A 26688-nucleotide genomic window follows, 5' to 3' on the forward strand; every position below is an offset into this window, starting at 1 on the left:
GTAAGGGATGAGGATTATGCTGGCATGTATTTATATTCTACCTAAAATTGCTATTATGGTGCTTAAAAAAGTTTTGCGAGAAATAATCAGCTGTCAGCAGGGAATATTTATCATAGGTGGGGACTAGAATTTGATTTGAAACAATGAGGATGTATCAGGGGTCTAGAAGGGAAAATGTAACAAAAGGAGGTAGATTTCTGAAGAAATATACGAAAAAATTTATTATGGAAGACATTAATTCAGTAGAAGGAACTCAGAGAATTTACAAATTACTCCCCAAGGTACAATAACTGGGCTAGACTAGACAGAAATTATATTTCACAGGAACATGTGCATCTAACTGAGAATGTTGACACACATCCAGAAAGTATTTCAGATCACTAGAGATATTTTGGAAATTTTATGAAAATTTATATAAAGCAGAGAAGTGGGGAAATCAAGAAAGAGCACAAATGAAAATATTTATGGAAGACTTAAATATACTAAAGCTGGAAGTAGATAAGGCTCAAAAATTAACAGTTAAGATAGGAGATGAGATGAATATGGTGATGTATCACAAATCTGTAGGAAGCTTTCCAGGAATACATGCTAATCCGCTTAGAGTTTGAAAGCTAGGCGGGAAGAAAGTAATAAAGATCTGGAAGACTTTGTTTAACAGCATTTTAAAAGCAGTGGAAGCACCAACATCCTGGAAAAAATCTGTGGTGCTTGTAATATCTAAAGACGGTAAAGACCCATTAGATCCAGCTTCACATTGGCCCATTTTAATTTTAAACTATGATTATAAAGTGTTTAAATCTATAATGGCTAAATGAATGGCAATGGTGTCGGCAAAATTGATAGATATAGATCAATGTGGTTTTGTGGAGGGTAGGTAAACAACTGACAACATTAAAAGAACAATGATGATCCAGAGAGAACAGATTGTAAGAAAATACAGCTACTGTTGATGGGTCTTGATGCAGAAAAAGCATTTGACAGAGTAAACTGGGATTTTATGAGCTGAGGAATAGAAGCATTTGCATTTCCTGGTACAATAATAAGGTTAATTAGATAGAGAAAATGGAAATTGTGGAAACAATACATGCAGAAAAATGTTTTGGAGGAGGAATGAGGTTTAAAGGAAAGCATGAATAAAGCAATTTATGTAATGCTGGTTTGATTATATTGTATACAACAATATATGTGATTTATAATGTTTGTAAATGTGAATTTGTTGATATGGTTTGATTACTTTTAGATAAATGTTAAGTTTGCCTATGTCACAAATGATAATTCAATAAAGGTGTTTTAAAAAAAACTCTTCCTAAATCCACTTGTTCCTTTTCCACCTTATCTTGCCTAATAACATATGACTTCTTCCATTTCAGTTGCACCCTTCCTTCTCTCTCTCCTCATTATGTCTACTGCCATCTCTAGCTCCCACATTCTTCCCACATCCATGTTCTTCTCCATGTTCCACATCTTTTATAACCTACCTGAATCACTTTAATGTCTTAAATGCCAAGCATATCACCCATCTCTCATTACATTCTGACTGCCCACTCTAGGGTGTTGTTTTCATGCTGTCCCTCCTAGATCCTTCATTTATTTATTTTTTTATTATTTTTTATGCATATATTTTTAAGTGCCTAGGTAGGAGGCCTTTTTTAAGTAAAATGCCCTTCAGTGTGATCTACTAATCACTGCAAGTTAATGAATGACTTAAAACAAATAAAAAATGTCATTCATTAAAGAACAAATAATCTATGCTATCAGTAAAATGATTCGCTAACATATAAGGACCTACAGGATATCACAATTAAAATGAAATTTTCTCATAACACTGTTGATATTAATAAACTTTTTTCATCATTCAAAATATCTTAAGATATGGAGGGGGGCACTGCATGATGAATTTGTCTATCCACTGAGTTTTATTTCTCTGTTGGTGAAGATTTAGGACCTGCATTATGACATTTATAGAACTATTAGACTTGTCAAGATCCAGGACAACTGATTTGCTAACGCATGAAAGACAAGGTATAGATCTCTCCTCAAGATGGCTACACACTGAGCAACAGTTTAACTTCGGTTCCCTGGTGTGAAAACAGAAACTGAGAAAAGGGAGTGCCACTGAAACTTTTTTTTTTTTTTTTGGGTGTGAGGGGTAAATTTCAGTTACTGGCTAGTAAGTACACTGTCTGGATGCAGGTAAAGAAGAAATTGGAAAACGTAAACGAAAATCAACTAGAAAAGGTGAAGAGAAAATACTATCTGGGAAGGATTCTGTAGTTGTTCAGCAAAAACCAGTTCAAACTTCATCTTTAGTTCAAGAGATGTCTTCCATTAATTTAGAATAAAATCATTTGAATGTACTCAGAGGTAATTAAAACAAGTGAAACACTGAATGAATATATCAACTCAAATAATAAAAGGCTGGAAAAAAAAGAAACTAACTGTTAAGATGAACTGATAAAACTGCAAAAATTAGAGGCTGAAATGAAGAAAGGGCTGGCTGAGTATGAGGCTTCTCAAGAAGAGATTTTTTTTTTAAATTGTAGACTTAGACGACTGTACAGAGAAAAACTGAGATTTTTTTGTTATGCTGGATAAACTGGATAGAACAGACTGCATTAATTTAATGAAAGAACAAATAAGCATCTGGACAGCAAGATCTGCTAAATGAAAGGGTATGCTGCATATGCCCCAAAGCTGGCCATTAGAAAGCAGCTAAAACCTATATTAGTAAAGATTCAATCACAGAAGCAGAAAGAGTTGATCCTGACAAAACTATGGCAGTAGGGCAAAGTATTAAAAACTGAAGACAGTAGAGAGTTTGCTGAAAATGATTATTCATTGTACACCAGGCAGATGATAAGCAAATTTATCCAAGCAGTCAAGGAATGTTGAAATGCAGGTTTGAGATTCAAGCTGTTGTATCCAGCTGTATTTAGAGTATTTTTTCCTGGAAGATCAGAGTAATTTTTGATGCAGGACTGGCTAAGGAGAAACAAAGGTTTATTCAACAAAAACTGAACCAGCAAGCAGAGGAGGACTCTGCTTCTCATTCTTCTGACAGTAAAGTTCATAGGAAGACATTGCCAATAAAATCTTTTCCAGTTTTCCAAAGGAAAATGCTTGAGATGAGAGACAGAATAAAAGGACAGAAGTTGACTACAAGAACAAGGAGTACTTCGGACTTGAACCAGAGTCTGGTGCTGGGAAATGGAAATGAACAGAAAAAAGACCAGCAACTCTGACATTAGTGAATAAATAGGAGACTAAGACGTATCAATCACATTTGTGAAATATGCCTTTGAAAGAAAATGTGGCTGAAAAAGAATGCACTTTTGCTGACTTTGCTAAACCTGGGAGTGGACTGTAAAGCATATACCCCACTTTATGTCATTAATGCTTAAGACTACACTACAAAGGGGGTGGGGGGTAACTAAGTAAAACAATATTTGCTCATATTGGTATCTATATAGAACATTTCATGATATAAATTGTACATATATATATATATATATATATATATATATATATATATATATATATATATATATATATATATATATATTGTATAAACGAACCCAAAAAGCCAAGCGTAGTGTGTAGCGTTGTTATAAATCCAAAAATAAGCAAGCGTTAGATAACGCAAACACTCTTGATGGAAAGAAACTAGTTGGATAAAGAAATAGCTTGTGGTTGCTGAACACACACTGTAAAACCATTAAACAAAGAGTCCACCATCCAAACGTAGTGTGTAGCGTGTTTAAAAGTTCACGAGGTAGACAAGCATTAAATAGCGTAAGCCCTCGTAGTAAATGAATGCTCGCTGAATGAAAGATGTTATGTTGTTGCTGAATGCAAAATAATTAGAGCATTGAGGGCAGGAAAAGGAAATTACATCATAAAAATCCTTCCAATAAAGAAGTCTTCACATTTTTAAAAACGGCTGAGCATTATCTGTTTGCACGGAACAACAACCAACTATCCTTTGGATTACAGCAAAAATGAACTTTGGCGTGTATTACTGAAAATTCCATGGTGGTTTCTGTTCAATGCTCTAATTATTTTGCTTTCAGCAACAACATAACATCTTTCATTCAGCGAGCATTCATTTACTACGAGGGCTTACGCTATTTAATGCTTGTCTACCTCGTGAACATTTAAACACGCTACACACTACGTTTGGATGGTGGACTCTTTGTTTAATGGTTTTACAGCGTGTGTTCAGCAACCACAAGGTATTTCTTTATCCAACTAGTTTCTTTCCATCAAGAGTGTTTGCGTTATCTAACGCTTGCTTATTTTTGGATTTATAACGACTCTACACACTACGCTTGGCTTTTGGGGTTCGTTTATACAATTTATTCTTCTATTGGGACTCGGTTTTTTGTAATATATATATATATATATATATATATATATATATATATATATATACACATATACATACACATACACGTATGTATGTATATATATATATATATATATATATATATATATAAACGAAAGCACTTTTGTATAAATGAAAGCACTTTTGTATAATGAGCAGTATTTTAAATGCGGACAGGGGAGTCTTTTCAGTGACTTCTGTATGTATTACAGATATTAAAGTAATCAAGTACTTTTTTAGTTGTAAGAAATATAGGCTTTACAGTATAAGAGAAGAATAGCTGAACAAAGAGTAAGTTTAATGCTAATATGCTGTGATCTTGAGCTGCTATTAAGGAGTGGGGTGCAAAAATGCCCTCATTATACATCATTTTTTATTATATTATAAATGTAGAATTAATGACTTATTATTTTATATTTACAAAAGGGAATGTCTAGAGTAATGCCTTTGTCTTTAAGCTATAAACAAGTGTTTTTGTAAGCAGGATAGCTATAAAACAAAGACAAAATGCTGAAAGCCATGAAAAACGCTAACTTTCTTACAAAAGCAAAAATATTAGCTTGTTTTTCCAATAGCAAATGTTCAGTGAGAGTGCCAGAAGTTTGCAGCTGAAGGCAGCAGCACATTTAGCTGTGAGTGAAATTTACAAAAATTCACTGCTGAGTACTATTCTGTGGAGACAAACTGTCTAAAGGTACAAGCAACGAAACATAAAACTTAAAGGTACAACAGCAAGCAGTTCAACGAAAAATAAAGTTTGAAATTATGAGAAGTGAATAACAGCAGCCTTAACACTTTGGTGTATTTAATAGAACAGTGTACAACTTAGTTTTATTTAAAGATAATCTGAGCAATTTTTCTTAGGGCTAAAAGTTAACATTTTCTGAAAGTATACAGGCTGTTTTTCACATCTGGGAGGGAAATAGCGATAAGAAAAGAACAGACAGCAATCATTGTAAGTGGGAACACAGTCTGCAGCATGCAATTTAGAAAGGGTAAACAATTTTAGGTTACGTAATGCCTGTGGGTGCATCTCTCAATTTGGGGTAATTATTCCTAGCTAGAGGGTTAAGCTTCATTTTTTGAATACGTACATAGTTTTGCAAGTTTTTTCTAAGTTAATAGGGGATGGGGGTGTTTTGAAAAATGCACTTAGTTTTCATTAAAACAAAAAGTCTTGAAAATGTGACATGGGTTCAAATGGAAATGAGAAACAAAAACTGTACAAAAGCTCAGCCAGCCAAAAATTAGTGTGTGTATGTAATACAAGCTGAAAATACACATTCAAAAAACAGTCATGTATAACAGGTGGAAACAATAATATTTTTTCATAATGGCTATAATATCCATATTATCCCGGAATGCAAATGGCCTTACAAGTCAGAGTGCAAGTAGCAATACCACTGGAGACACATTTGGAAAGAAATGAGCATGAGAAATTGACAAAAAAGGATTTCAGGATGAATATTTATAGGTTCATAGGTTCATACTAGGCTATCTGCCCTAGGGCATTTATTTTCCTAGCCAGAGTGTGTTTGGCTTTCGCCACCCAATTTAAATGAGTTTTACTATGCCCTTTTTCAAGGTTAGTTTACAGTGCCTCTGTCTAGCAGTGACACAGAAGTGATCCCCAGGGTAAACCTACGATCTCCCATCCACTCGTCAAGATTCCTCTTGAAGAGAGTCACTGAGGGACTCTGCCTAACGTGGACTGGGATTCTATTCCAGAGTGAAGGGAGCCTCTGGGTTATGAATCTGTCCCTCCAGCATGTCCTATTTATTTCTGTGCTGAGGTTCAAGTCCCTCGAGCGGGTAGCTCGAAGGGATTTGGATTTTCTGAGGTGAAGCATGTCCATTAATTCTGGGTTGGACATGGCTTTACATGTCAGGCATAGATCGCCTCTAAGTAGGCGGTATGCAACTGAGTAGAGTTGGAGTTTCTTTAACCGAGCAGCATATGGCATCTGTTTGAGCCCCTTGATCCTCTTGGTGAGGTGCTTTTGGGGTCTTTCTAGTTGCTGCAGGTGTCATGTAAGGTACATCCCAAATGGGGCATTGTATTCAATTATGGGCCTGATGAGGGATGAGTAAAGGGGCACAATGACCTCCCTTGGTCTAGATGTGAATCCCTTCATGATAAGGTGGGCTATATAGAAGGTTTTTCTAACCACTTTGGCCATGTGGTTGTCAAAGGAGAGATTGCTATCAACTTGGGTCCCCAGGTCCCTAATTACCTCTTCCGTACTTAATGGATTTCCACCTATGTGGTAATTTGTGGGCACTTTGTTTTTGCTAAAGGGGATGACTATACACTTTTTGGCGTTTAGCTTGAGGCCATGGCTCTGGCACCAGTTATCTGTCTCAATGAGACCCTTTTGGAGGATGCTTGTGTCAGCTGGAGAGTCAATTATGGCGCCCAGTTTGCAGTCATCTGCGAACTTGGTTAGCCATAGTCCTCCCGTGTTGGCCTGTACCTCCAAAAAATATATACCGAACAAGAGAGGTCCCAGGACTGAGCCTTGTGGGACGCTGCTTGTAGCTCGTTTGGAGTCTGACATGGCTCCAGCAATTCTGACCATGTGGGTTCTGTCCTTGAGCCAGTTTGCAACCCATCTTGTGACATAAGGGTTTATATTTAAGCTGGAGAGCTTATCTATGATGCCCAAGTGAGATATTGTATCGAAGGCTTTTGCGAGGTCCAGGTAGGCTGTGTGGACCACCTTCCCCTCGTCAATGGCCTTGGTGACTGCTTCAAAGAAATCGACCAGGTTCAAAAGGCAGGATCTGCCCTTAACAAAGCCGAATTGGGTAGGATCCAGTGTCTGTATGTCCCCAATATCTTTATTTATGAGTTCCATGATGATCCTCTCCATAGCTTTGCAGACCAGGCTAGTCAGGCTTATGGGGCGGTAGTTTCCTGGGTACATTGAGGCACCACCTTTGTGGAGAGGGACCACTGTTGCTGTACGTCATTCTTTGGGTACACATCCTGTAGTAAGGCTGAGATTGAACAGTAGCTTTATGTTGGGGTTCAGCTCTTCTTGGAGTTCATGTAGGACGCAGCCCGGGACACCGTCTGGTCCCACTGATGCTGTGTATTTTGCTTTGTAGAGGGTGGCTTTTACCTGAGCATCTGAGATGTCAGGGCGGCAGCACTCAGCTGGGATAGATATTTGCTCTTTTGGGGGGGGGAGAAGTTTGCACTGAACCTGTCAGCCAGGATGTTGGCAATGTCTGTGGGTTCAGTGTATTTTTGTCATTTTGGACTAACTCTGAGCATACCTGGGAGTTGCCACCCATGTTCCTAACATAACTAAAGAAAGCTCCTCCCTCAGCAGATTAATATAGACAAAGTAAATGGGGAGTAAATTATACTAATTGCTAGATGGGCTCCCATAGTGACAGAAGAGGAAAAAAGACAATAAAGGCAGATTTGTGGTAATAAGAGGCTATTGTTAAGAGTGAAGGGTTACATTGGTGTGTACTGTATTCCACCAAAACTGCTATTATACAGCTTAAGAAAATTTTGAGAGAAAATAATCAGCTTTCAGCAAGGAATAATATTAACAGGTGAGGAATGGATCTTGATTTGCAATAGTGAGGATGTAGCAAGAGTGAGGATGTAGCAAGGAGACCTAGAAGAGAAAAATATCATAAAAAGGGTAGATTTCTGAAGAAATTTATGAAATAGTTGGTATGGAAGATGTGAATTGAGTAGTAAGAACTTGGACAGAATTTACACACTATTCCCAAGGTACAATAATGGGCCTAGACTAGACAGAAATTATACTTCACAGGAGCCTTTGCATTCAACTGAAAGCTTTGGCACACATCAAACAACTATTTCAGATCAAACTAAGATAAAAATGCAGGGTAATTAAGTAAAAATGAGACAATGGTGCTTTCCCACCCACCTGTTAAAAAAGCGAGCAACTGAAGAAATTCGTAGTGGAAATTAATTATTAAAGAGTTATTAGGGAAGACAGAAACAGCTTCAGAAGTTTTAGCTAGTGAGTGGGATAAAATTAAAATGGAGTTTAAAAGCGACAGAAATAAGAGAGAAAGAAATACAGTTAAGAAGTAATAATCACTTACAGGGGCTGACAAACATATCGCTGAATAAGGAGAATCTCAAAGAACAAGAAGAAGCACAATTGCAGATATCTAAAGAGACAATAAGGGAATGTCTTAATATTATGTATGAGTTTAGAAATAATGCTGTTAAACGACTATTTTTTGGTAACTCTAGGCATAAAAACTTTTAGCATGATGACTTAGGCAGCATAAAGCAGAAAGGGTTGTTGCCAAACTTAAGAGAGCCTGGAAAATGAAAAATAACTAGAGATCCTGTAGAGGTGTTAAAGATATTTTGAAAATGGTTTGAAAATTTGTATAAAGCTGAGAAATCAAGAAAGAGCATAAATGGAAATATTTATAGAAGACTTAATTATGCTAAGGTTAGAGGTAGCCGAGACTCAATAAGTAATAATTAAGATAGGAGGTGATGAGATAAAAGTGGAGAGGTATAATAAATCTTCAGGAAAGTCTACAGGAACAGATGGTATTCCTGTGAAATTGTTTTAAGTTAGGAGGGAAGGAAGGAAGAAAGGAAGTGATAAAGATCTGAAAGATTTTATAACGGTACTTTAAAAGGAGAGGAAGCACCAACATCTAGGAAGAAAGCTGTGGTGGCTGAATTTCCTCAGGATGCTAAAGACCCATCAGACACAACCGCAAGTAGACCCATTTCAATTTTAAACCACAGTTATAAACTTTTTAAGTCTATACTAGCCAAAATAATGGAAAATATATTGCCAAACTTGATAGATATGGATCAATGTGGTTTACTGGAGGGGAAGCATACATTTGACAACATTAATAGAACAACGATAATCTAGAGAGAAGCAGAATGTAAGAAAACACCATTCAGAAATGAAAAGATACACTTCATATGTTAATCAGGAAAAGTTGGCTTTATTTGCATATCATATTATTTTGTAAAAGATAAAGGAAAAGGACATCTTAGTGTTGTGCATCATTTTGAGACAGTTTCAAGTATTTTCGGGTTATAAAATTAATGAAGATAAATCAAGGGTTACAGCTGTAAATTATGTACCCACATATAAATTGGTTCAGCAATACCCATACTTATGAGGACACAGTGGCTAGGCATAAAAAGGCCCACAAAGGCAGTTAGCCTAGTTCTAATCTATGAAGTTATGAACTCACAAGAAATTTGGACAAAATGGGGGACAAAGGTCCAAAAATAGGGGTAAATTTTAAATATTGCTCTTAATCTACAAAGTTCTTAGAAAAAATGTTTTGCGTTAGCATAAATTTTCTGAAGGATATGTTGTTGTCTTTTGGCATTTCCCAGTTAGGGGTCGCCACAGCGGAACTCCGGTCCACTAATAATTGGCAGTAGATTTTCACGGTATCGAGTTGCCAGCTTGACGCCCAACCTTCAACGAAGGCACGCTCATTCACGCATGTCTTTCGGAACACCACTCGACCTGCGGGGAGGACTTGCAGACTCCACACAGAAGGCACTCTCCGCACACTAGCTGAGAATCAAACGGGAGAACCTCTTGCTGTGAGGCAATAATGCTACCGCTGCACCACAGCGGCTTTATATTTCTGAAGGATATGAAGTCCGAAATTTAAATGCCTCTTATTTAGTGAAATCAGTCCTCACTGACTTGCCAGAAAAGACACAAGTTTTGTGAGCAGACACAAGTTTTATGTGCAACAGATCTAAGATATGAGGCAAAAATCCCGACAGCTAAGAGTTATGATGGAAGCGAGGATATGTAGGAAGAGACTAAACAAAAGATAATACAAAAACTGAGAAAGTGGAAGCTCTTGTTTAAGGATATGGATAGTAGGATACAAGCAGTGAAAATGTTTTTAGTCCTTTTAATTTTATATATGTGTCAGGCATATTTTTTATCAGCCACAGGAGAAGTTGTGGACAATAATAAAAAGTTGAAGGAATTTACCTGGGAGGGGGAGAGGGCAAGATTTTAATAGGATAAGTTAAGCATTCAAATAGAACAAGGTAGGTTAGGATTACCTGAGATGAAGGGATACTTTAGAGCTACACATTTAAGGGTCATATACATAACAAAAGCAGAAGGTTATAATTCAAAATAGAAAGGGATAGTAATGAAGCTGGGGGGGGGGGGGTAGACAGACAGAGTTAGATTTTGGATGCAGATCCTTCAACAGAATAATAACCATACAGACTATTATATTCATAAAGTAGGAGAAAGTATTCTAAGATTTAAGAAAAGATTGGGAAGACGGACTGGAAGAGCAATTTACAAGGCAACAGTGGGAGGGCATATGTATAGCTCCCAAGTATGCAATAAAATCGAGCAGGTTTAAGATCTTTACTTTTATACCCCAAGCAGACTTCATAGAATTTTTCCTCACACAGATGGCAAATGTTGAGGTGTGATGGGGAAGAAAGAGGTTACTGGAAAGTAATGAGTTAGCAGACTTTAAAAAATCCCTACTGTGTACTCTGTCAAAAATATTAGGTGAACAAATTGCTGTAACTAAGGATATGTTTTTTTTTTTTTTTTCAAGTTGAGATACACAAGGTTTGAATTGCCTAGACTTAGCAAAGTCTTCATATATTTAATTCTGCTGGCTGCCAAAACAAACATTAATAAAAAATGGATATCAAAGTATACACTAACTGCATTTGAAGTACTGAATGCTGTAAAAACTGATAAAAGAACCGGAAGAGGGATCTTTAGAAAAGGGAAGGAGCAAATTACATAGATATAAATTCAAATTTTGAGAAAAATACATAAACAATAATGTGCAAGAGGAGGAGAAGGAAGAGGAATGAGGTTTAAGGGTAGGCAGGAAGTGAGCAATTTATGTAATTTTGTTCTGATGATAATTACAAAAAAAGAAAAGATATGTGATGTGCAATGTATATAAATGGAAAAAAATATTAATATGATTTGTTTTTTTCTATTAACGTATGTTTGCCTATATCTTAAGGGATGTCTATAAGATACTGAATACAGAGATAGTGCTGCCAGTCTCTCTTCATAGCACAGGGGCTTTGCATTCACGATCTTAGTTATGATCGCAGGGGTCTTTCTAGATGTTTGATGTGTTTAGTGACATACATTCCAGAGTGGGCACTGTACTCATCAAATGGCCTAATAAATGCTGAATATATGGGAACAATTACCTCTTTAGATCGTGATGATTCACTTGGCAATTAGCTGTGCTAACAAAGTGAAAAGGCAAGGCAAACTAAACACCAAGTAAACAAACCAAACAAAACGAGATGTCCAACAACTGCAGTCAAAAATTCTTTAACGTAAAAAAGTTTAATGTAAAAACTCTACACGTTTTCGTCACCCTGGGTAGGGTAACTTCTTCAAAAAGTAAAACAACGGCTACAAAGTAACCACTTTTTTAAAAAGGCCGGTGCCTACAATCATGTGATAGTATTGGCCAATCAATCAACTCTAAAGATGTGTAAAACGAGAGCTTATTCAACAAAAGTGTCAGCTTAACTATTTAAAACAAATCAAGTATACATTAACAATATTTTAACAAATTCCAAAACTATTTAAGTAAATAAATGTATTTAAATAAATATATCAATGAAACCAAGCTAAATCATACATAAAATTCATAAAAGTAACTCGTACGTAGAAACGTTCATAAAAGTTAAAATGAGTACTATTTGAAATAACTAAATATTTCCTAATACAAGTTGTAATCGCAACTGACAAGTGAACACCATGTTAATGTAAGCAAGTGACCAACTAAGTTCACATGTTGGTATGTGTAAATTTATAATGACAACATTTTTAAAAATGTATATATTCTATTAGTCACATTTACGCCAGCTCATGAAAATGGTGAATTCATCTCATAAAGCTTTTTAGTTTAAGTCGACAAGCAATATTACAATTGCCATTCAAGCCGGGGAAAGAGAAAGCGTCCAAGGCTAGTTGCCATTCTAATTCTCATGCTTCAAGGAACACCGAATGAGGACTACCCCTGATGTCTGGCAGTAACTGATCAATAGCTTGAAAGCCAAAAGTATGACCATTGTTTAAGAAAATATGCTTGGCTAAGGCATTTTCATTTTTATTTTTAGCTATTGCATATGAATGTTCGTAGATTCTTTCACGGAACTTCCGATCAGTTTTATCTACGTAAAACGCTGAACAATTATTGCAGCTTGCTAAATAAATTATGCCCTTAGATTCGCAATTCAATTTATATTTGATGAAATACCTGCCATTATTGCCTACCTCAAATGAGTTTCCAGTCTTGATAAACCTGCACATCCTGCATGCTCCACATGTAAAGGTACCATTAAGTCTCAAACTAGGTCTAATATTTTTACTTTCGAGGAGGCTTTTCAAGTTAGCCCCCCTTCTTTAAACTACTTTAGGAAACTGGCCAATTCTGTCCACTAGTGAACTGTCCTTATATAACAAGGACCAGTTTTGTGTAAAATTAATTTTACCTGTTCACTGTCATTATTGAAAGGAGCATGCACTATAAGAGAAAGCCTGCTTAGTCTGGCAGTTCATGTCTTTTTTTATGTTATTAACTGAAATTTCATCAATAGTCAAAGATGACTGGTAAATGCCAGTCGTAGTGGGAACTAAGGGAGCCTCAAGATGTGACACTTGACTGATGTCTAACAAAGGTAGAAGTGGTGTAATAACCCCTCTATGATGTTTACATTTGACGTCTTCAATTAAATCATCTATTAAAGAAATAGGGTAACCCCGGTTGAAGAACATGTCCTTCAGCAGGCAGCATTCTGCTGTAAAGTCATGTTCCGATGAGCACATTCTTGTTGCCCTGATAAATTGACCTTTAACTATAGATCGCTTCTGTGTGTAGGGATGGGCACTGGTGAAATGCAAGAAGGAGTTACAATAAGAAGGTTTCCTATAAATCTTGGAAGAGTATCTCTTGTTTACTGCGTCTTTCATTAAGTTAACATCCAGATAGTCAATACAAACAGGGTCGAATTTATAAGTAAACTTAAAAAATGTCATAGTGGAGTTGAAATAATCTACAAGTTGTAGTGCTTTGTTCTCATTACCTCTAAAAATAATGAAAATGTCGTCCAGAAATCTAGTCTAATACACTAGAGGCTTTAATTTCAGGTTTATCGAAAACAAATAACTTTTCCCAATATGCCGTGAAGAGATTTGCCAGACTGGCCCCACAGGGAGAACCCATGGCTACCCCGTGTTTTTGTAAAAAAATTTCCCATTAAATGTAAAAAAGTTATTGGTGAGAATGATGTCAATAAGTTCCGTTACTAAATCAATGTCCCTTTGTGGTGTGTTTTTGTTTTTTAATGATAACGCAATCCACTCTACTGCCTCTAGATGGGGAATAGAGGTGTACAAATCGACAATGTCAATAGTTAAAAAGTTGTCGTCTTGGTTAGCATCTAAACCATTTAGTTTCTGTAAAAAAGACCATGAGTCTTTGCATACCTGTGGTTCAGATTTAAGATATTTTTGTAATATTAAATCTTTTCTTACAACTCTTACCCAAAATGTACCATTTTATTCTAAATTATTTATGCTGTATTGTTATCTCTACCATTTTGTACTGTATTCTCTATATTGTGCTATATGTTATAGTAATTTTCTTACAACTCTTACCCAAAATGTACCATTTTATTCTAAATTATTTATGCTGTATTGTTATCTCTACCATTTTGTACTGTATTCTCTATATTGTTCATTTACCTTTGTTCTCTAGCTGTGCATCACATGTTGAAACCGAAACTGATCAATTTCGCACAAGGATATGTCAAAGAACCTCTACCATCAATAAGTGGCCTCATGGGAGGATTAAACTTATCCTTGTGTATTTTGGGTATGTCAAACATAATTGGCATTTTAGGGTAAGGAATATTGATGTAGTTAAATGTGCCAAGATCTATTTTAGCTTCAATGAACAAATCTCTAAAATAACTTCTAATCCTTGACTGTGCAATGTTCATTTCGTTCACTGCTGACTTAATGTAAGCATCGTTATTTAACACTACATCCATGTTATTGTTGTAATCAGTGACATCAATTATTACTAGACCACCTCCTTTATCTGGTTTAACAATACGTATTGTAGAGACCTAAGCAGTTTTAATGCTTGCATTTGCTCGTAGCTCATGTTGTTTTTCCTATGAGTACCAGTGTGTGCTCATGCGTGTGGTATATGCCTAATGTCTAATTCGCACACATTCTCAAATAAACTTAAAAGTGTATGTAAAGGAGGGGTAAACGTACTTGTTGATTTAAGAGTACAATTAGAAAAGTCCATGTTACCAAAAAGAATGGATAAATTCAATTTCCTTATGAAACATTTTAGATCAATTAAAGTTTCAGCAATGTTGATATTCTTGTTTGGGACAAAGGTATTACCCCTTGCCAATAAAGCAATCAAAGAAGGCTTAATGGTAATCAAAGAGAAGTTATAGCTGTGCTAAACAAAGATTTTCTGTCTACTATTGTCACATGATGATCAAATTAGAGGAAAATAATTAACACATGATCCAAAGGTCCTTCACAGCTATTTTCATTCTGAAGTTTGTAATTACCTATGCTGTATTTTGAGGGGAGGGGAGGGTGCTTCTACCAAATTTGACAATACTGCATGCACTCTGTTATGTCCAAATTCCTCTACTAGCTTCTATCTCTACTGACTCTATATATAAATATATTGTCTATCCACCTATCTATGCACTAATCAAGGGGCGAGACTTGTCTTCTGCTATATGTTATAGTAATTTTCTTACAACTCTTACCCAAAATGTACCATTTTATTCTAAATTATTTTATGCTGTATTGTTATCTCTACCATTTTGTACTGTATTCTCTATATTGTTCATTTACCTTTGTTCTCTAGCTGTGCATCACATGTTGAAACCGAAACTGATCAGTTGTGATCAGCTGGTAACCAGTACCCTGGTTACAAAATTTAAACAAAAATAAAATAGGTGGTGCCATTTCGAATAAGTTCATAGCAATCTTGGGAGCTAGTTTCCTAATATAGCTGAAGAAGGATTTACAATTGTCCTTAGCTTCAGATGCCAACATACTTTTATGGGCTGCTTTAGCAAATCTAATAGCATTTTCCAAGTTTTTAGTAGTATTTCTGATACTATCCTTGAATTTAGGATTTTTGGATCTGTTGTATAATTTAAGGAGGTTTTTTTTTTTATTTTATTCAAAAGTTTATTTATGTTGGAGAACCACCAAGAAGGTTTGTTTCTGTTCTGGTTGGGACTGCAAGCTCTGTAATTTTATCTACATGGACACAGAATTCTTTTGTGTAGCTACCTGCTGTGTTATCATCAAAGCTGATGCTGCCATGAGTGAATTTTGAAACCTCCTCATGGAATATGACAAGATTAGTACGTTTGAAATCCTTGAATACCAAAACATTAGATGCAGGGCCTTTGGAGATTTTGAAGAGAACAGGAACAAAGTTTAGGGTACAACTTAACCAGGGAAGGCGATTCCATGAGAACAGTGCATATTTTGTTTATTAAATCCAAGAATGTCTGGGCAAACCCTATACTGGGGGTACAATTGCTCCAATTTATCAAGTGATCACTGAAATCTCCCAATATAGTCTTCATTTACAAGGAGTTCATTTAGTATATTTAGGAATTGTACATGACTTCAACAATTGGTTAAGCTTCTGGTGTCATTTAAAGGGGATCCAGTATCTGTCTGTCTGGGACGGCATGATCGACAGACCACGATGCTTTGCCAGAGATGGCCTGCAGCTGTCGCCCCTGGGATTCTTTTTTAGGCAAGGTTCAAATGACAAATTCACCACCATAGTAGGTACAAGCAAGCAAAATCTGAGTGTAATGCTACTCAACGCTAGAAGTCTAAACCTCAAAATGGAAAACATCGACATCTGTGCAGCAACAGATACCTGGTTCAAGGCTCCAGAGAGCACCCCTGCATTACCAGGCTATAATTCATACCACACCTTTCGGCCACCTAACCTGGACTGAAACACTAAAAGAGGAGGCGTGTCCATATTCATTAAGGATATCCACACCTTCAGGCTAGTTGCGCAACATAATGTATCTGAAATTATCCAAGTGCAACTAACACTGGGCAAGACTACAATCCAGGTTGTAGCTTGTTACAGATCCCCCACCATGCCCCAGGATTCCCACTCCTTGTTTCTTGATATACTAGAAAATATTACGGCACAACCCAATACCCTAATAATGGATGATTTCAACTACCCCACCATCAACTGGGAAAACTACTTATGTACTAACTGCTCAACGATTTCTGGAATTCATAAATTCCAGCGCCCTGGATCAGCTTGTCCATACCACCACCAGAGGCAGCAATATCCTGGACCTGGTTATTACCAATATGGGTAACCACTGTTCCACACCAGAGGTCAACTCCTCGCTAGTCAGATCTGACCACAAGCCAATTGCCCTAGACATCCATATCCCACCCCCACCTCCCATCAAGGAAACCACCGTAAAAAACTTCTCCAAAGCCAACTTCATGCTTCTTAAGACAAAAGTGGCAAACTTCATGATACCCATGCAGATTGAAATTAAAGGTACAACTGTTGAATCTTATACAAATGCACTGTATCAGCACATACACGAGTGCATGGATCATGCCATCCCCAACAGAAGCAAGATGCTATCCTCCAAAAAAAGGAAGCCAATTTGGAGGTCCCCTTCCATAAACAAACTCTACAACAGAAGGAAGACGCTGTTGCAAAAAAAGAGTAAAATCCCATGATTGGAGGAACTCCCTGGGCAGCTTCAGTAAGAAGCTGAGATCCCTCATAAAATCCTCCAAAGCTAATTAGGAAAATAAAATCGCCACGGATTCTAAAGACAGCCACAAAGCATTTTGCAGTTATGTCAAGAATCTCAATGGCAACAGTCAGATCTGCTCTGAGCTGCAGCACAATGGCACTATATATACAGAACCAACTGATATTGCCAACATCCTGGCAGATAGGGGGGTAAAGTTAGCATTGAACCTATCACCCCCCAAAGGCATCTCAATACTGGAAGAATGCAAAGCCCCTGTAATCACGGATGCACAAGTAAAGACCGCACTCTCCAAAGCCAAGAACACAGCATCCATGGGACCAGACTGCGTTCTGCACGAACTACAGAATGAACTGGCACCCCGCCTAAGTACCATGTTCAATCATAGCCTCACTTCAGGCTTTGTGCCTACTGAATGGTGCACAGCAACGGTTATCCCACTCCACAAAGGGGGGGGTGCCACCATGGACCCCGGGAACTACCGCCCCATTAGCCCGACGAGCCTGGTCTGCAAGGCCATGGAATGCATCATCTTGGAGCTAGGTAACCTCCAAACTCTGGACCCCACTCAGTTTGGGGTTGTAAAAGGTAGATCATGCCTCCTAAACCTGACTGACTTCTTTGAAGCAGTCACCAGAGCCGTGGACGAGGGTAAGGTGGTGCACACAGCCTATCTTGACCTCGCCAAGGCTTTCGACACCATCCCCCACCTGGAATTGTAGATAAATTCACTAAACTGGGCATAAATCCCTATGTCACAAGATGGGTGGCCAACTGGCTCAGTGACAGAACCCACACAGTGAAAGTAGCCGAATCCAAATCCGATTTCAGACCAATGACAAGTGGAGTACCACAGGGTTCAATCCTGGGTCCTTTCTCCTGTTTGGCATCTACTTCTCTGAAGTTCAGGCTAACACAGAAGGTCTTTAGCTAATGAAGTTCGCAGACAACTGCAAACTAGGAGCCATAATAGAATCGCCAAATGATGTGGGCATTCTACAAAGGAGCCTCACTGAGACAGATGCTTGGTATCAGTCATGGCCTCAAGCTCAATGCTAAGAGGTGCACTGTAATCCCCTTTGGGAAAAACTCTGTACCCATGAACTACCACATAGGCGGTAGTCTACTAAACACTGAAAGTGTGATAAGAGACCTTGGGACACAGGTGGACACTAGTCTCTCCTTTGATAATCACATCGCCACAGTAGTCAGGAAATCCTTCTACGTGGCACACCTCATCACAAAGGGGTTCTCCTCCAGAAAAAAGGAGGTCATTGTTCGGTCATTGTTCCTCTCTAGTCATCCCTCATCAGGCCCATTATAGAGTACAACGCCCCATTTGGCATGTACCTCAAAAGACATCTGCAACAATTGGAAAGACCACAGAAATACCTCACTAAGAGGTTTACCGGCCTCAAACAGATGCCATATGCAGATTGTCTCAAAAAACTCCAGCTCTGCTCAGTCGCATATCGCCTACTCAGAGGCGATCTCTGCCTAACATACAAAGCTATGTCAAACCCAGAGCTGTTGGACATGCTACATTTAAAGAAATCCCAATCTCTCAGAGCCACACACTCCAGGGACCTAAACCTTGCCACCACAATAAACAAAACATGCTGGAGGGACATATTCCTGTCCCAGAGACTTCCCATACTCTGGAACAAACTACCCATTCATGTCAAACAAAGCTCCTCATTAGCCCCCTTAAAAAAATCTTGACGATTGGATGGGAAATAGGAAATTCACCCCAGGGATCACTTCTGTGGCTCTGCTTGACAGGGGCACAGGAAAATAATTTTCTTGGGAAAGGCAGGGAACCTTTTTGGCTAGGCTTATACAGGCCTTAAGGCCAATAGCCTAGTACCTACCTATGAACCTATAAGGGATATGGAGAGTATCCTGTAACACTGCAACAGGCTATAAGCTGATAGATTGCCTTGTTTAGGGTGAAATAAAGCTGAACAAGATCATATTTCAACTAATAGTAACTTTTTTAGTGTCAGGTTGCTAAATATTCGGCCTTTGTGACTTCATACAACTAGATCCTTTCACAGTTTAAATAAATACTGATATTCTGTCTGTCAGCCTAGATTTCAGGTTTAAATCTATGGGATATAAGCTACTTGGCAGTCAGCAGGTAAAGCTTTGAGCTTGTGAAATTTTCAGTTTTCTAACACTGTAATTAAGAGTCACTAAACGCTATTATTTCATTTAGTTTATCCAAGGGCACCAAGAAGGTAGGCAGTATAAGTATGGCAAATTCAAATATTAAGAAACAATCGGTTTGTATCTATTTTCATTCAGATACTAGACTCATACAGAAAACATCTTTCTTCCTTAATTATCTAAACAGGAATTTAGAAAAAAACTAAAACAAAAAAATGGCACTGACTTTAGAAAAAGTGTATAAACCTACCGATTCTAAAAATAAGGCAGGATATTTCAGCAGTCAAATGGCTAAACATTACTCTGCCTGGTTCTTTACAAAATAGAACGCTACAATGATTCATTTACAAATATACATAGAAAACCTACAAAACTAAATTACTTGCACAATACACTATTCAATAAGACCCTGGTATATTTACTGCAAGCCTACAGACAAAAACATCTATAAACCGAGAGAATAAAATCTGCAAAGTATTAACATTGCTGCAAGAAGCTGTAAAGTGATAAAACACAACTATAATAAATTAATTTAAAGGTTAAATTTCGCTCAGTAACATGAAAAAAATCAAGCCAACTTATCTCCACCCCAAAGCGTTTTCTCTTATCTGCTGTAACTGTATTAACCATACATAAAAAATAAATCTGCAATACTTACAAATGCAAATCAATGCACATAGAACAGTTCAGTAAAATCCCAAGATCTGAACTGCAAGTCAAAAGTTGTAAACAAACAACTGAAAATCAAGTTCATATACAGTTGCAAGGAGCTATAAAGCACACCAACAAATATATATACATAATATATACATATATATGTGGGTGTGTATGACATTACCTCAAAATCACAAAATGCAGCTCCTCAAATAATCAGTATGAAAAGACTGAAACACACAGCACTGAAAGTGGGTAAGTAAAGGCCACTGTGATGAAGAACAGACAAGTTGTTCACTCTTGCCAACTGCAGCAACATGGATTCGATTAAAATCACGAGTAGAAAAGTAGAGTGAGTGGACAAAAGCCAGTTTTTTATCTTCAGGGGGAAGGCACCAAACTGGAGACCCTGAGAAGTCCCACTTCAGGCATTCTCATACAGTAAGAGGTACAAGAGTCCTAATGAAGATATCTGGCACTGTACGCAAACTGACGCTGGCTCTGTGAGAAGCAAATACACTGTAGAAACAGGCGACATTCAGAACCCGGCCCCAACTCTTCAGGTCTCCAGACCCCAGCTCTCCTACTATGATTGGCAGCACTCTAGATGATAGTACGGAGGTGCTGCCAATCATAATAGCAGCACCTTAGATGATGCAATTAAGGTGCTGCCAATCATAGTAGGAGCACCCTAGATGATGCAACTAAAGTAGTCCTTCACTGCAGAGATGGGAATGGTATAAACTGGCAAAAAGATATGTACCTGGGGGTTATGCTGGTTAGCTGGCAATGTGAAAGAATGGGTCAGTAAGAAGCATGATGACCCTTGTGGTCAGAAGGAATGGTTAAAATGAAAATAAGTGAAGTATGCAATAAATTTACTGCTGTCTGACCCAGCCAGAGGCACTCTAGATGGTGGAAAAATAGGGGCTTTGGCCTAGTTCCTTCTGGTCTCTATAGGCAATTGTGAAGAAGCAGTGTTTATAGACAGTCTAACAGTTCTGACTGTAGTACCCTCTACCTGGACTTGGTACAAGTGATAATGCAGGGGGATTCCCTACCTATTTTTTGAAGTTGCAGTGAATGGACTTCTGAGCAAAACAAACTGAATACAAGTTTATTCCACTGAAGTCAGCAACCTTTGGAGGCAAGCAGAGATACTCCTCCCTTGCAGCAACCCTTTCAATGAACTGATTACTCGACTTCTTTCTACATATCACAAGTGATACCATATGACTTTGGGTAACTATGTAGGACTGATCCTACAGTACAAGTATAAAAGCTATTAAGACATGTATGCTAACTGTGCTTTTTTCACTCATCTCCGCAAACTGTGGGGCAACATCTCAGACTCTTCAAGTTATGAGAAAAATACAACAGCGCAAGTGCACAAATTAAATACAAAATGTCAGCCAAACATCTTAACACAATAAAACTTTCTTATTCAAAACATATTCAATGAATATTTAAATGTCAGTTCCTGAACTCCTGAATTTCCATAAGAATACTTACAGTCGATGCCTTTTTGCCTTTATCAATTGCATCTGCTGTCACGTAGGCAGTGGCTATTCCATAGCTTGCCCAAACCAAACTGACAGGGACTAGAGCTCGAAATGACTCTCCAACCTCATTGGCATAGCCTATAATTATAAACAGGTCAGTTACAGGAGCAATGCCAGAACAGAAGACAAGTCCAGTAAAGTGCAAGAACGAGAGGTTAATGCACTGACCATTCTTGTCACTTGGCTGGTCAGTAAGTGCAACTTTAAACAGAACAACTTCCATGCAATGATCTTTAGACAGGATTAAAAATGAGTTTACAACTATACTTTAGAAATATTATTCATATTACCTACTTGATTACAAACGTTGGTCAGTTGGCATCTGTCTAAAACACTTCATATTTCACAGGATTACTCAAGAATGCAGCAAAAGAACAGGATAAAAGGATATTGGTTATTAACCAGATAAAGAGTTTATTGGTCATTAACCAGATAAGGAGGATCTTATCTAGTAACATTCACTATGAAATACTAAATTAAAAAAACACTAAAATGTACTAACACAGTGGGACACTGTACATAAACTATACATAAATGTAAACTGTACACAGAAGACAAGTAAACACAAAATTGGGCACAGTTTAAAATATAGGTGAACTTAATTCAGTCATGACATTTAAAATCTCAGGTTACAAACTAATTCTTGTCCAGTAAAAATATTAAAACACCTCTTACTTACTGGTCAATTCATTCTCAATTCTGGTTAACAAGAACACACAAGTTTCTTCTCCAACAGCACCTCTTTAATTCTTAAATCTGATAATGAATGCAATACAGTCCAAGGGACAGGCTTCAGTAAGGACACAAAGAAGCCATTGATTCTCCCATGGACCATTGTTTGGGATCTAGGCAGTTAGGGTAACAAGGGTCCTTTGAAAAGGTTCTTTGACAATATGTACTGAGAGGGAGAGAGAGAAGGTAAGATTGCTCATCAGCCCCCTGAAAGTTTTCATAAGAGTCTATAAACAGAAAACAAAATTACTCATATGCTTGTCTAAATTTTGGTGTGGATAGCCTTTTAAAGAGGGATGGAACTCCCAATTTCATAATGTTTGTTACAGGTATTGCAGGTTTCTGGCTAACTGGACAGTGAGAGCATCAAAAAGTAAAGCAAGAAGCAACACAGCCTAAGCCATCTTTATTCTGATGGTTTGCATCAGAAGTGTTTCAAGCATGCCTCTCGATGGTCCAGATTTTTATAGCATGTCCACATATCTGCCTCATATTCTTGGTCTGTTTCTCATAAATTGTGTGGTTTTCTGGCAAATCATTTTGTACTGAAGTAACCAAATAATGACAGACATTTGAGTTTGACTTCATTTCTTTCACAAAATGCATGTTAATGCAAAATCTGTTATTCTAGCTACTTTCTAATTATATTTTGAGCCTTCTTCTTCTCATTATTTTTATACTGCGGTGGTGGTGCTGCGGTAGCGTTGTCGCCTCACAGTAAGACATTGTCCTGTTCGATTCTCAGCTAGAGCGTCTTCTGTGTGGAGACATGCGTGAATAGGCGTACCTTCGCTGAAGGTTGTGCATCAGAGCTGGCAACTCGGCACGTAAAAATCTACTGCCAATCATTAGCGGACCGGAGTTCTGCTGTGGCGACCCCTAACCGGGAAAAGCCGAAAGACACAACAACAACTTCTCATTATTTTTGGTTTTGTCCATAATTCTGGAGTTAAGATGTTGAGAGATATGATTATGTTAACAGAACAAGCACTCTATCACATACACAATTTGAAAATGTAAATTTATGGTCAAGGATCACTCCTCGTTAATCAAGTTTTAAGACGTCTCCATCTCACTAATGCACGTGGTTCAGGTTTGAGCAGAACTTGTTCTTCAAAACTCAAGACAGTTAACACTAAAATGGATGTTTTTCAAGTATTACCTTTGGTAAGGAGAAACTCATTGGTTTTATCTGATCCTCTAGCAACCAAATGCCCATCTGAAGCCAGGTCTGTATAGGCAAGTGCTGCAGCTCCTGGCTATGAAGAATTTTGCTAACAATTTGAAATCTCAGGGCCCACTTTGCCAACTCTCAAGATATGGAGACCGAATGGACAAAAATCTGGGATACATACACTAAGTCTGAGACTGACATGTCATGGAATACTCCCTTTTCTCTGAGGTATGGCAATCTTGGTGCAAGTATAAAGGAGTTTGCGTGTGGGGTGCAAGTTTAAAGGAGAAGAATGATTTCAACACTCGCTCCCTTTCCTGCATTTTTAATCCGTTTTTGGTATCTCTGGACTCAGCAAAATGAGTCTCGACATTTTAATAAGGAGCCACAAGTTCAAAAAACCTGATGCACTTTAAAATAACATGCTTCTGCTGCTGACTCGCCACATCATTCACAAAAATGAGGAAAACAGTGGTTGAAGGACTGAATATTGAGTAACACTTCTTACAATGGTAGGGAGCAGGTAAAGTACTGTATTACTTTACCTCTGGGACTGACCACTTAAGCAGTTTTCAAAGTCATCATCTTCTTTCAGCTGTTCCCAATAGGGGTCGCCACAGAAGATAATCCGTTTCCATTTCTTCCGGTCCTCTGCATTTTGCTCTGTCACACCAACCACCTGCATGTCCTCTCTCACCACATCTATAAACCTTATCTTAGGCCTTCCTCTTTTCCTGTTACCTGGTAGCTTCATCCTTAGCATCTCTTTCCCAATATACTCAGCATCCCTCCTCAGCACATGTCCAAATCAACGTAATCTTGCCTCTCTGGCTTTGTCTCCAAACCTTCCAAATTGGGCTGACCCTCTAATATACTTATTCCTAATCCTGTCCACTCTCGTCACACCCAGTGCAAATCTTAACATCTTTAACTCTGCCACATCCAGCTCTAACTCCTGCCTTTTTGTCAATGCCACTGCCTCCAACCCATACAACACGGCTGGTCTCACTACTCTATTGTAAACCTTCCCTTTCACTCTTACTGGTACTCGTCTGTCACAAATCACTACCGACACTCTTTTCCATCCAGTTCATCCTGCCTGAACTCTCTTCTTCACCTCTCTTCCACACTCACCATTACTCTGAACTACTGATCCCAAGTATTTAAACTCATCCACCTTCGCCACCTCTACCCCTTGCATCCTCACCATTCCTCTATCCTCCTTCTCATTCACACACATATATTCTGTCTTAGTTCTGCTGACCTTCATTCCTCTTCTCTCTAGAGCATATCTCCATCTCTCCAGGGTCTCCTCCACCTGTTCCCTACTCTCACTACAGATCACAATGTCATCTGCAAACATCATAGTCCACAGGGACTCTTGTCTGATCTTGTCTGTCAACCTGTCCATCACCATTGCAAATAAGAAAGGGCTCAGAGCTGATCCTTGATGTAATCCCACCTCCACCTTAAACGCATCAGTCACTCCCACCGTAGACCTCACCGCTGTCACACTACCCTCGTACATATCCTGTACCACTCTTACATACTTCTCTGACACTCCTGACTTCCTCATACAATTCCACAACTCCTCTCTAGGCACTCTGTCATATGCTTTCTCTAAGTCTACAAAAACACAATGCAACTCCTTCTGACCTTCTCTGTACTTCTCCATCAACACTCTCAGAGCAAACATTGCATCTGTAGTGCTCTTTCCCGGCATGAGTATGATAGCAATAACAGCAAAGTTCAAATCAGTAAACCTGACAAGCAAGAAAGCATCAAATTAAAGAAGCCAGCAGAATAACATGGAGTTTATGTAGTCCACCCAAGTGAGGGAGTGCTACATCAGGAATCACAAACTGAAAAGTCCTCAGTTGTCTTGGTGTCTTAGAACTACTTTTATAGTTGATTCCACCTGTCAACCACCTTCTCTGTGAGATAATACTTTCTTTTAACCAGGTTAATTCATTCTTACCTACACCACAGATGGCACTGTGTTGCACTCAGCATCTGCAATGCTTGTTGTTTGCTACCTCATGTCAATGAAGTCCACAGTGCTTGAAAGGTAGACCACATGCAGCATGGTTGATACAATTTAGCTTAATAGTGGTAAGGAATTTGTAATACTCTGTGCTATTTTTACACAGCTTAAATGAGAGAAAGTTATTTTAATTGAACAAGTAAAGCAAAATATTGATTTAAATTAATTTTTTTTTTCACATTTAAGTGTAACTGCGACTCAGCTGCTATCCTGTAGGCCAGCACACAGGAAAGTGACAGCTTGATATCTGGGTGTTGACAAAATTGAATTAGTTAGGCTGTGCTTCATTACTATGTTGGCTGTACCTTGCCCTCATCCTGTTCTTCCTTTTAAACATTAATCACATTTCTCCTTCAGCATCCTATAAAAATGCACATATATATATTCATGCTATACATGCTCTTGCCTCTCCTGCTTTCTATTGAAAACGGTCAAGTTCTTTAAGTTTGTACTCCTTAGTTATTCACTGCATCCTTCTAGATTGCTACCAGAATTGCAGTTTTCAAACTGCAGCTTCACCAGTGCCTCACGGAAAGTCATGACTTTCCCATGTCTGGACTCTCACCCCCCCACACACACACAAAAGATGCACACCTGTTACTTGGCTTACTTTTGCTGTGGTCCTCCTACAGTGTGCCTTTTGGGATTACTGTATTAATAACCACAAGACCTAGTCCTGCTCCATATTCTTCAGTCCATCTCTCCCATTTGTAAACCCCACCTACACAAGTAACAGTTCCCAAAAGCAACAATATGAACTTGGAAAGGTTGATGTAAATTTAACTCTTCTTGGACCATGTTTCCACTCTCCTCAGATCCCTCTCCAGGCTTCCTGCCCTTTCTTATACCACTCCCCAACATTTGTGATCAGCAAAGGGAATTAGCAAGCCTCTGTGAAGTCCAAGATGAACACTGCGGTGATCTTCATGTTTGTGAATGAGCACCAACACTTCCTGCCTCCAATCCCCTGAACCATCACATCCCTAAAGAACCTTGTTAAAGAGTTCTGTCAGAATGTTAAAACCTACTTACACTTTTTAGGATCCTAGGCATCACCCCCTCTGATCCCAGCATGTCACCCCCTTTTAATGTCATCATCCATTACTCCATTATCTCAACTAT

General features: G+C 38.1%; 1 protein-coding gene across 1 annotated transcript in view; it reads right to left on the reverse strand.

Moving 5' to 3' along the window:
* The window catches only part of MTFP1 (mitochondrial fission process 1), a 139277-nt gene that overhangs the window by 87370 nt on the left and 25219 nt on the right, over positions 1-26688 (reverse strand). Inside the window, exon 2 of the mRNA XM_044065649.1 lies at positions 21567-21694. Coding sequence (XP_043921584.1) covers positions 21567-21694 — 128 coding nt within the window. The remainder of the gene's footprint in view (positions 1-21566; positions 21695-26688) is intronic.

Source organism: Protopterus annectens, chromosome 1.part0, assembly GCF_019279795.1.
Source record: "Protopterus annectens isolate FY-2018-M chromosome 1.part0, PAN1.0, whole genome shotgun sequence".
Taxonomy (NCBI): Eukaryota; Metazoa; Chordata; order Ceratodontiformes; family Protopteridae; genus Protopterus; species Protopterus annectens.